We start from the raw sequence: 12,003 nt of genomic DNA, 5'->3' as shown, positions 1-12,003 counted from the left end.
ATACCATAAAGTCATTTTACATCACTGCATAATATTCTGTTGTATCAATAGATCATGGTTTGTTTAATCAATCATTGCTAGATATTAATTTGCTTTATTTTCATCTCAATAATTTCTTTCCAATCCTCTGACCTCAACATTTTATCAAGCTACATTTCCTCATCAGTAAAATAATGACAATAATACTGCTGTCAATGATAATACCTCTCACTGAGTGATTAAATATGTATGAGTGATTAAATATGCATTTAGAATGTTAGTTATTATTACAATTATTATTTCATATAATTATTATCTAATAGAGTGTTCTTAATGTTGTGGGGTGGAGCTCTGGATGACCCTGATTTTCTCCATTTTGCTTACCATTATATAATTTGTAATACATGTGTTATACAATAAGAAAAAAAAGTTTGAAGTTTTTTTAAAGAAATTACTCAAAGATAAACCAAAAAACCCCAAATCCGTTGCCATTGAGTCGATAATGACTCATAACAACCCTATACGACAGAGTAGAACTGCCCCATAGAGCTTCCCAGGAGTGCCTGGTGGATTTGAACTGCCGACCCTTTGGTTAGCAGCCGTAACACTTAACCACTATGCCCCCCAGGGTTTCCTACTCAAACATATAAGGGTTAAAAGACACTTTAGCTCTCCTGTCCCATAAATGGCTTCAACATTGATCAATAAGAGTCACCAGTCCAGGTTAAATTCAAGGGGCTTTAATTCACTGAACGGTGCTTGTCCTGAGTCATTTTACCACTTGCTAATATTTCCCACTCCCTATGCAACCAGAAAACTATCCCAAGGACACTCACCTATCAATCTCTCCCCATAAATAAATACATAAGAGCCTTCCTTGCTCTTATTTATATATAGTGAGGTGCACCTGACCCAAGTCATGGTGTTTTCGATTGCCTCATATACATGCGAAAGCTGGACGATGAATAAGGAAGATAGAAGAAGAATTGACGTCTTTGAATTGTGGTGTTGCTGAAGAATTTTGAATATACTATGGACCGCCAAAAGAACGAACAAATCTCCCTTAGAAGCAAGGATGGCAAGACTACATCTCACATACTTTGGGCATGTTACCAGGAGAGATCAGTCCCTGGAGAAGGGTATCATGCTTGGTAAAGTAGAGGGTCAGTGAAAAAGAGGAAGACCTTCAAGGAGATGGATTGACACAGTGGCTGCAACAATGGGCTCAAGCATAACGATTGTGAGGCTGCTGCACATGTTGCAGGCTGGGTAGTGTTTCGCTCTGTTGTACTATGAGTACTATGTACTATGTCGCTATGACTCGGAACCAACTCCATGTCACCTAACAACAACATACTTATTTGTACTTTTTTTTTTTAAATCATTTATGATGATTTGGTGCCAAAAGGGAAAGATTTCAGCATGTGCTCAAATTGAAACAAGATATTCTTTTTTTTTTTTTTTTGCTTGTTTTTCTTTGTTGTGAAAATCAGCTGTGGCCTTGATTTGAACCTTAACAGCCTTAAAAATGGACTGATTTAAAATAAAATATCCTATGTGATAACATATATCACTCTATAATAACAATAATAATCTATTTCTCATACACAGGTTTCTGCCGGAGAGTGTTACAGGTGCCAGTGATTTCCCAAGCACTCCTTAGAAATGTGGAAAAGGGGTTCTTGATGTTGTTATGAGGGTGATGCTGCATTATGGGCCCCTCATGTTTCCGGATCATCTTTTCATGATCTTTGTGAGAGTTTGGTTTGGCATCTTAGCTCTAGTGAAACTCTGATGTGTTTTTTGCTAGGTTCCAAGTAAAGATGAAATGATAGTTTGCTGATGTTTTACTTCACAAGGAAATCACCAGGAAAATGCACCTTTACAATAGGTGATTATGTTATTTGCAAAATGGAATCATAGGCGTGTAGAACCAGAGCTTAGCTTTTACTCCTTGGACTTGAAATGTAGTTATTTTCTCCATGGATATGAAGTATGCCATGTGACTTACTAAACGACTGCGTGTTTGTGTGTGAGAGACAGAGAGGGAGAGAAAGAAAGAGAAGGAGAGAGGACGGACGGAGGTTGAGATTATATTTTAGTCATTTTCCTTAAGAAATAGGTAGCTTTATGTTTTGTTATTTAGCATTAAAAGCAGCTTTAAATATATTTAAATATATTTCATCTACTAAAAGAAAGGTTGTTGATTTAACATAAATTTTAGTGAAATGATACCGTTCTCAAGGTATTTTTTCTTTTATTTAAAATGTTCAGTATCACAATATACCATACAATGAAATGAAGACCTTAGAATCATAACTTTTTAAAACATCTCTATATAGTCACAAAACATGAAACATGCTTCAGGGATACAAATATAGTTTGATACCAAAATCTCAGTTCCTGTTCACCATGTAAACAAACAGGAGAAGCACAAGGCTATACAACAGTTCCCCTCCCTTTCAGCAGTAGCTGACACGACTGCTTCAAAGAAACAAAAATGATTTATTTCTTGGGAGACTATATCATTGCCAGGCTTTGCAATTTTATTGAATACTGTGCTTTGTTGAGAAACTACCACTTATTTCTAGCTCAGAAGTAGTCAGCATATGGGAATTATAACACATTTTTACAACACACATCGGCACAATATGAAAAATAAACACTTTTTGAGTTTTCAGCTCAAACAACAGTTATTATTAAATAAATAATTATTCCTCGTAGTGCATGTCTTATTTTGCCTTTCACTGGCCAGTGACACAAATGAAGCTCAATAAATAATACATTAGGGAATTTATTTACGTCTTCTTTCGTAATTCTGCATTGCATTCCTTTCATACGCCACTGAAAATAGAAAAGTAAAGCGTTTTTTAAGAGGATGCACTGAAGGAGTTAAATAAAGATAAAGGCATACGATGATTTAGTTTAAACTCAGAATGACATTTTCTCTCTACCAAAGTTTTTCTAAGAGTTTTATTTCCAGAGCTTCCAGTCCTGTCTCAGTCTCTATCATGATTGGAAGTGATCTAACCATAGAATCTTGGTTACTTTGGTTCTCCATCATAACCTAAAACCTTATTTCCACAATAAAATGCAATGGTGATTCTTCGCAGCTCTCAAGCAGTGGCAGACACCCACAGTGAATTGTAGAAAGGAAAATGCCGAAGGAAGCAGGAGAGTAGTAGGATAAAAACAAAATGTGGGACTTTTATTCTAGGATAGGGTCAACAAACTATAGGCCACAGGCCAAACCTAGCCTACCACCTGTTTGTGTAAATAAGGTTTAACTGGAACATGGCCATCTCCATTCTTGACATATTGTCTATACGGCTGCATCGGTGTTAAAATAGTAGCTATAAGTAGTTAGTATAGAGACTGCATGGCCCAGAACACCTAACATATTTACTATCTGGCCCATTTCAGAGAAAGTTTGCCGGTCTTTGTCTTCTTCCTCTCTTTTGGGTAACCCCCAATAATGGATTGTCCTGGAGACTACAAATAACCTCACTGTCGATAAATCCAAAACCAAACCCATTGCCGTCGAGTCTATTCTGACTCATAGTTAACTGATAGGACAAAGTACAACTGCCCTATCGGGCTTCCTAGACTAATCTTTAGGGGAGCAGATCACTGGGTCTTTTCTCCAGGAGAGCCACTGATGGGTTCCAACTGCTGACCTATTTGTTATCAGCCGAGCTCTTAACCATTGCACCATCAGGGTTTCTTATTGCCTGCCTTAAAAAAACCCTGTTGCCATCCAGTTGATTCTGACCTATAGAGATCCTCTAGGACAGAATAAAACTGTCCCATAGGGTTTCCAGGATTGTAAATCTTATGGAAACAGGCTGTCACATCTTTCTCCCACAGAGCGGCTGGTGGGTTCAAACCACTAATCTTTTGATTAGCAGCCAAGCACTCTAACTACTGTGCTACCAGGGCTCCTCCCTCCTTACCTCCCTCCCCCACATTCTCTAGGGGTAGGTCAAATGTACCATCTAAATACAACACAGCTGAACTTGCCTCCTAGAACTCTCATAAATCGCTGCTTCCAAAGGTGCTTAACACATAGCTATCAAGTAATTTAAGTAATTTGGCTATCTGGACAAAAAACGTGCCAAAATTATATTACAAACAATTTGTAAGGAGTCTGTAACCACAAAAGAGTAAGGATCAGAGGTTGTGATCAAAATACGTACAGGGATTTTTCGTCATCTTAGCTAGTACTTCATATACTTAGATTTACGTTACAGTGAAACTACTGTGCTTTTTAAAATTCACTATGCCGTGTATAAAAACACAATTGAAGTAGAAACAGAAAGATCTATGAAAAATATGCATGAATCGTGCGGGCTCCTCTTAGCAATTTCCTCACTTAGGAGGGTTTATTGAGAAAGAGAAGACAGGTGAGGTCTCAGTGCTACCACTTCCCCCTTTTAGAACGGAGCAGATATCTTTTCCATCCAGCTTTCCCTTGGGTGAGGTTAATAATAAGCTAAATGTTTCACGTCAATCATCTATGCCCTTCTGAGGTGGAAGTCGGAACCCCAAAGTGGACAGTTCTGAAAAAAGGAAATAGTTCATTTCTCATCCTGATGGTTTGTTTGTACTAGGAGAAAGATGACAAGCTCAAGTTCAGGCCCTGACAAGCTGCAGGTAACATGATTCTGTTCCTCAAAGAAGTGAGATGAATGCTAACGTAAACTAACCCAAGGCAGATTAGTGGTTTAGCCGGAATATAAAATCCTTTTAACTGGAAGAAGAGGTTCGTTCTTGGTCCTTGAACCCTCTGAAACTGTAAGTAAACTTTTGTGTGCACTGGCTGATGGGAGTTTCTCTGGGAAGGCTGTTTCTAGGTTTTGTCAGATTGTTAAAGGGTGTGTGACCACAAAAGGGTAAGGATCAGACAACCGTAGAGTCAGACTTTATGCTAACCGTGGCTCAACTGAGTATGTGAAAAGATCCCTGCTTGACTCTGGATTATGTTTTTTACCCATTTTTTCCTTTTACATTTCCTTAACTAAAATGAAGGAATAAAGATTTAATCACTAATTGATTCTGATTCATTATTATGCTTCTATTATTTATTACAAGCTATAACCCTTTTTTGGGGGTTATAATTATAATATTACTTTAAATACATTTAAGAATCTGGCCTAAATTATACCATATCTACATTATTTATAAAGTTAAGCGTGTTCTAAAACCTGCATCAATTCTGAAAACAGTTGATGACTAATATGATTATCGAGAAAACCACAGTTATATAAGGGCTAATGTCCACTTCTGACACAAATAAAAGCCAGTGTGGTTTAAATTTATATACCATTTCCAAAAGCTGGAAGACAGTACCTATTAGTAAAACAATTCCAAGTTTTTCATTAAGCACACTAGTAACTTCTTTAAAATTTAAATTTGAGCAGCCCCAAATTACTGTTGAATACAAAGGTAGTATCTAAATTTGGAAAGTGGAGAAACAATGCAAATAATAGGATGATGCATGATTTTTGCATGAATTTTCCAAATAAGAATAAGCCAGCACATTTTAGTTATAGATTTTCTAGGAACCAGAAACATTTAAAATGGATAAAACAGGTGCTGATTACTATCTAAGTAATTAGATGATTAGTATTTTATTTCTGTATTCACTGATGGTAAAATAAAGAAAATTTTAATAGCTTTCCTAAGGAACCTGAGCTAAGGGCCATAAAGGTAAACTGTACTTAACAAAAAGTCAGTAAAAACATGTTGTATCTTTCAATAAAAGAATATGTGTAATGATCTAAGGATAAAATGGAAGATAATTTAAAATTCAGAAAGTTCCTGACTGAAGCTGTGCCAACATTTTCCACTGTATCAGGGAATGACAATCCAATGACCACATATCATTAGTTTAATTTTAAAAGGCAGATGTATTAGAAAAATAACTAAAGGAGGAATAATCAGTTTGGGTTTGGTTTTCATAAGCAATCTTTACTGGGAAAAAAGAGAAATTTTTGCAGTGGTAGTTTTTTTTTTTTTTTTAATTTCAGAGGTCTTCCCTGGTCATTTCTATTATGTATACTGAGGATATTTCTTAATAATTATAGCAAAACCAAGAGGTTATATGAATAATTTAGGCTCCCAAAATGTTTCATAAATCACCAATCTCATTTGGGAGATCTAAAAGCATTCAACATCAGGGGTGACTCTTCAATGTATTTTTAAATATTTCAGTTGGGCTGTTTCCTTTCATAAGGTTATTTCCTCCTCCTTTCTTTAGATCAAAGAAAAACCTTTGGGGAAGTACTGTTTTACAATTACAAGCAATTTGACAATGCAGAATGTGGCAAGGGTTTTGAAGAGAAGAATTCAAGTACTATCTATGAAAAAGATATAGGAGTTACCTAATCTTGAAAACATGATGATGACTGAGTTAAGAAATAAGGGTTTTAACCCTAGGTTTAAACACTAGGGTGTTTAGATTTTGAGCTTCCATAACTCTACAAAGAGCAAAAGATTTGTATAAATGCATATTCGTTTAGTTGTTATTTAGCTATTATTTATTTGTTGGAAGACTGCCAGATGTAGCATCTGATAAAACTTTCAAAATACTTTGGTAACAAGTAAAGATTAGTCTCATTTTTTTACACCCTCTCTCTTTAAATTCAGTAAGGTTAAATGTGACTTACTTAACAGATCTAAGGCAAAGAATATTAGACTAGTCCAAAGATTCAGATTAGGTAATCACGAGGGGCAGACACTGGTAAGAATGGTAGTTTGAGAAAGATACACTGTGGTGATATTATGGCTTAATCAGCTATAAACAAGTCTGCTCTTGGTTAAAAGGATTGCAGTCAGATTTTTCTACTGTAAATGCTCATTTAAAATCTATTATTCCTTTTTAATACTTGAAAACTATGACTTAGAAAGAAACAGAAGTAGATTTAAGGTACTATCTATTTTCAGTCATGATTTATACATACCAGGATTTAAAGCTCTTTTGCCCATTAGTCCAACAAAGGAATCTGTTTTATGCCCTGGAAAATACATTTAGGGGTATTTTAATATGTATGTCTTTGAGGAAAGAAAACTGTTATAACTCGTACCAAAAAAAAAAAAAAAAGCAAACTTCTGAATATATGCCTATATAATAAATATATATTTCAAGCTTTGGTCAGCCTGAAGAATGAAGCTTCCTTGTAAGCCTTATAAAGCATACTAAAACAAAACAATGAAAGCACTTTCCTCAACTCTCCATCGAAATATTAGCAAGTACTCTTTATTCATATTATGTATTTACCTAATAGAAAGTTTTAAATATTTTTGCTATTTGAGCTGGCTTTGATTTTAGAGTCTATTTCACATCTGTGTGACAGAGCAATATTAAAGCGTATTTCCTCACCTTACTAAATAGGTTGTATTTCTAAGCAACTGAATCTTAATTAAGTCAAATACCGAACCTAATGATTATAAACTTCTAAAAGGTCATATTTCTATTTTATTGAATTATTTTCATACTTTTTTTGGAAAAGTGTATTCGTTTTAACATAACTAGAGCACATTTATTTTCATTGTATAGAATTTGCTATATTTGATTTCCTTGAAAGTCAAATCCTTAGAAAGTAAATATGAATAAATCTCACTTACTCTCAAAGATGAAGCCTTTGGAACAGGTTATTATTTTAACTCTAGTGGGATAATTTCTCTTGGTTTACACTATATCAGCAGAGAATAGGGCTGCTATCTTAATGTGGCCTCCTCTGCCACCCAGGGAGCCAAAGGCCAAGACAGGGTGAATGAGCTGACAATATGATCATGATGGATCCTTGGGACTTCCTGCCAACTCTGGTTCCATTAACTGGGTGACTGGTATCTAATGACTTTCAAGTACCACAATTCTGCAGTCTTCACTGCCCTAAGAAATGTTTCATTGTGTGTTGTTGATAGATAAGATTCCCCATACAATTACGGGGTTGAGAAACAATCTCTGACCATCTTTACCTTTACCATGGTTTCTCTATCCAAATATTCACCCACTTTACTTGTTTGCTTAATTGGCTGCTGGATTATTATAATAAATGATGTCATTATGGGACCCAGCATACTAAAATGAGCTTGAAGATGCCTGTAAACACTTTTTTTTTTTTTTTTGGCAATGGGGTATGTAGGTGTGTGGTGAATTTTTACCCCTAGGGTTGAAATTCTTATCTAAAACTAATGCTGTGTAGGTATTAAGGGCTTTTTCTTAGCACCTTAAAGCAACAACATTTATTCTCTCATAGTTTCTGTGGGTCAAGAATTTAACAGCAGCTTAGTTGGGACTTAATTTTCTTTCTAACATAAAGCATCATTTTGGGAAGTAAGTTATGTCCAAACAACAAGACTTTAAACAATCATGTTATGAATGTAATACAAGTCCCTTCCATTCTTATGTTGTCTCAAGTAAAAATAGTATAAATCCTAAGTTAGGACAGAAAATAAGGATGTTAAATAACATGGAATTCAATCTAAGTTATATTTGCATTTGATTAATGTCAAAATTGTGAACTTACTTTTATGAGAAATTTGTCCATGTCCTAGAAGAAAGAAAAATAAAATCAGCAGTCACACAGATTTTTTAAAAGAAGTTACATTGTATTTCTTAAACAGAACAGAATTATATGATAAATTGATTTTTAAGCTATGTGACATTTTCAAGCACTCTCCTGAGAAATATAAATATAAAAAAATAGTGCTAATCATGAGAAATATAGCAGAGTATAAATGCTAATCAAATTATTAATTTAAAAAAACAAAATTTTTAACAAACCAAAAGAATATTACATGTTTTCTATGAGCCACAGATCCAAGGACTGTGAGGCTCCCAGGCCTGCCTGTTAGAGCATACCACCTCCCAGTTTTCTTACAGAAATGCGACTCCAAGGCCAGCCGCCCATTTGACCCTCAGAGACATAACGAATACATCTCTTTATTTAACAGGCATAGTCAAGATCTCATATTTCAGCTCATAAAATATTCCCTTCACTTTCCTACATGTGCATTCACAACACAGCAAAATAAAGATGTTTAGGAATGTTTACCATAAAGCGCCTTTAACAGGGCCACTTGTTTTTCAATTGAGGAATCTGACAAGAGATGAATGGACATTAACTATTTACACATTCCACTGTCGGTGCGATGACTTCAAGGAAACAATACCCCGATACACTGGACAACCAAGTCTGATAACCTCAGGGAATGCGCTAAAATCTGCTGGAAATTCCACATGCATTTAGAGGGCTATCCCCTCGGGGTCGCGTGCCTTCCCCTTCTTTGCCAGTTTGCAATCTTTAGTCAACAAAGCGCTTAGGTGAGATTGGGTCTCCTTGGTGGTTTTGCTCTAGTACTGTCAGAAACCAGCCTCTCCCTCCCTCCGTGGGCATGTGCCTGTGTTAGAGTAGCGAGGGCCAGAGTAACACTCTGGAGTTCTGTTCCTCCTTAGGGTGGAGATCTCTACTTAAAGAGCAAGAGAGACTGCGAGCACAGGTAGCGAGCAAGCAGGCAGGGCGGGTGGCCCAGAGAGACAAAAGGAAGGTTGCCCATCTCACCAGCATCCCGTTTGCCCATTAGACCGAAGAACTGCTGAGGCTTGGGTCTCCGGGCGATTCTCTGCAGAAGGTGCTCAAAGGGCTCGGGCAGCTCCTCCTAGGGGACACACGCACGTGTAAACCGGTGTGTAGGCACCAGAGCTAGGCGCCCGGCAACCCGAGTCATTCTCCAGCCCTGGGCAAGCCACGCCGCCCGCGGTGGGGACTGACCCGGCAGGGGCAGGAACTCGGCTCCGCAGAGAGGTGAGAGGAGGGCGGGCTTCCCCACACTGGGGCTTACTGGGGTCCATGCCGAGGCGCTCCCTCTCTCCGCCCCTCCTTGCCATCCCGCGTCCAACGCCACCTCCGCAAAGCCCTGCCCTGCCACCGTGCGAGTTAACAGGAGGCGACGTGTCTCCGAACCCTGCTCGCTTTCTGCTCTGTCCTCTCAGCCGGCGACGCTCACTCAACTGTCGTGCGGCCATCTGGCTTTGCCTGGTTTCTAGGGCCAGCTTGGGAGACCCTCCCAGCCCTCCCCCCAGCCCTAAATTCACACAGGTGTGTGTGTGGGGTGGGATGGGAGTGACAACGCTCTACAAGCGACCTGCACCGCGCGACTTTCACTGTTCTCCGGAGGCACCTCTCGCCAATCACCTGAGAGCCGGAGAAGATTCAAAGGCAAACTTGTGGCTACGTCCTCAGGTCCGTAAAATAAATGTCAAGGCAGGAGTTAGCTTACCACCCACCTCTGTCCCTCTAATTCCCCTGCAGTGTTCCCTTCGCACCCTGCTTCTGCCGGCGCCGCGTCCTCCTTTGCCCCTGCCTAGAGTCTCCAAACGCGCAGTTCGACTGCAGTCACCGAAAACCTCGTTGCTCTGGAGTGAACCCAGCTCTGGCCCCATTAGGACCGCGGGTCTCATTAGGGAGGGTATCTTTCCTCCAGGGAGTTCCCGAAACCCAGTGGTGCAGTCCTCGCGAGCGGGGGAGACTTGGATACTGCAGTGCAAAATTCTGCGCGGGACCCCGGGGACGGCACCCCTTTACATGCTTCCACGAGTCCCCACCTCCTCTGGTCGCGTTTATGTTGTCGGTCTTCCCAGTACTAACTACAGGAGGAGGGTGCTAGCTCCCGAGCCCAGGACGAAGGGCGTGTGCCATCCGGGGACAGGGTCTCACCTTGATCTGGTCGCTGTCGGACCAATCGGACCAATAATTCAGATCATCGTTGGCTCCGATTTCTTCTGCAAACAGTTGAGTGGAGACGAGAAAAAAGACTGCCAAGGCCACGAGGATTTTCATGTTGGATTTCTGGGAAGAGAAGGGAGAAGAGACAGGAGCGAGGGAGAGAGAGCGAGAGATGGGCGAGAGACAGGGCGGAAAGAGAGAGAGAGAATATGAATATGAATGAATTAGGAGAGGCTATCGAAGAGTTGGGCAGCAGAGTTTTCAGCCCCACAGTGGAACTCGGGTTCGGTTGAACGAAGAAGAAAAAAGCCAAAGGACTAATTTCTCGCCTGTATCCTTTTTTTTTTTTTTTTATCCTTTAAGAAAGAGAATCACTCCGGAGGGAGTTCAAATCCCCTCATCTCAAGATCCTAACTCTCCTCCATCCCCTCAACCCACACTATCAAGCCAGGAGCCTCCGCAGGTGGAAGACAAAGGGAGGACTAGCCTTTGGGAAACCCGGTCTCTCCACTTGTCCTTCGCCTCAGCGGCGCACCTGGAGCTGTCTCCTGTCTCTCGCCACCTCGAGGCGCAGCGCCGCGGGGAAAGCCCGCAGACCGAGGCTGGCACCGCGCGGACACTTACTGCAGCGGACAGGCCCCGGGGGGTTCCTCCGGCGCGTCTGAGCCCACGCGGGGCGCCCTGCACTCTCGGTTGCCTGCCGTGGAGGACGAGGTCCAAGCGCGCTCTTTTGCCTGTTGGGTGCCTCGCGGTATTTATCCCAAGCTGGACCAGCCTCACGACCCACGTGATACGCCCCCCCTCCCCCGCCCCCAGCCAAGCGACTTTCTGCTCAATATTTAATTAGCCGCCTCCTCTCCTTTCGCTTGCGTCTGATTGAGAGTTTCCGAGACGGTAACCCGTCGGTGCCCATAACATCTGGACCCAATTGGGTTCGAAATGACGCAATTTTAGGAAAATCGTCGTCTCACCATCCAATCCGGAACAGTCTATCTTCTTCCGTAGGCATATCCGACGCCCCCTGCCCGCTCCTTCAGAACCGGGGTTCTATGACACCTGAGATTACTCATCAAAATTGAGCAAAGTGATTCATTCCTCGGACTTCAGCAACTTTTCCTTCCCTTTAAGACGTCAGGATAAGTTGTACTTTTAAGCATGACCAAACAACTTCGGGCATTAAGACATTGCCTTTGGAAATCAGCCTAAGAAAGGAACACCTCGATTGGGGGAAAAGCAGCATTGATTTTTCTGTTTCAATCTGCAATGTCTTAAGTGTTTCTGAAGTTAGTAACAT

At 40.2% G+C, this 12,003-nt stretch overlaps 1 protein-coding gene across 1 annotated transcript; it reads right to left on the bottom strand.

Moving 5' to 3' along the window:
- Positions 1 to 2,734: 2,734 nt before the first annotated feature.
- Positions 2,735 to 11,400, bottom strand: TAC1 (tachykinin precursor 1). Its single transcript, XM_049894030.1, has 7 exons — positions 11,334 to 11,400; positions 10,701 to 10,832; positions 9,546 to 9,642; positions 9,039 to 9,083; positions 8,511 to 8,534; positions 6,942 to 6,995; positions 2,735 to 2,823 (listed from the first exon to the last, which is right to left on the bottom strand). Exons 2-7 carry the CDS (start codon positions 10,821 to 10,823, stop codon positions 2,774 to 2,776), a joined length of 393 nt encoding a protein of 130 aa, XP_049749987.1. The 5' UTR covers positions 10,824 to 10,832; positions 11,334 to 11,400; the 3' UTR covers positions 2,735 to 2,773.
- Positions 11,401 to 12,003: the final 603 nt, after the last annotated feature.

This window comes from Elephas maximus, chromosome 8, assembly GCF_024166365.1.
Source record: "Elephas maximus indicus isolate mEleMax1 chromosome 8, mEleMax1 primary haplotype, whole genome shotgun sequence".
Lineage (NCBI taxonomy): Eukaryota > Metazoa > Chordata > Mammalia > Proboscidea > Elephantidae > Elephas > Elephas maximus.
This window is presented reverse-complemented; position numbering and strand designations above follow the sequence as displayed.

Coding starts and splice junctions, on each gene's coding strand:
- TAC1 (XM_049894030.1), bottom strand. CDS start 10,823: ATGAAAATCCTCGTGGCCTTGGCAGTCTTTTTTCTCGTCTCCACTCAA. Junction 9,084..9,545: donor AATGGGCAAACGGGATGCTG/GTGAGATGGGCA, acceptor ATCTCTTGTCAG/ATTCCTCAATTGAAAAACAA. Junction 6,996..8,510: donor TGGACAAATTTCTCATAAAA/GTAAGTTCACAA, acceptor TGTATTTTCCAG/GGCATAAAACAGATTCCTTT.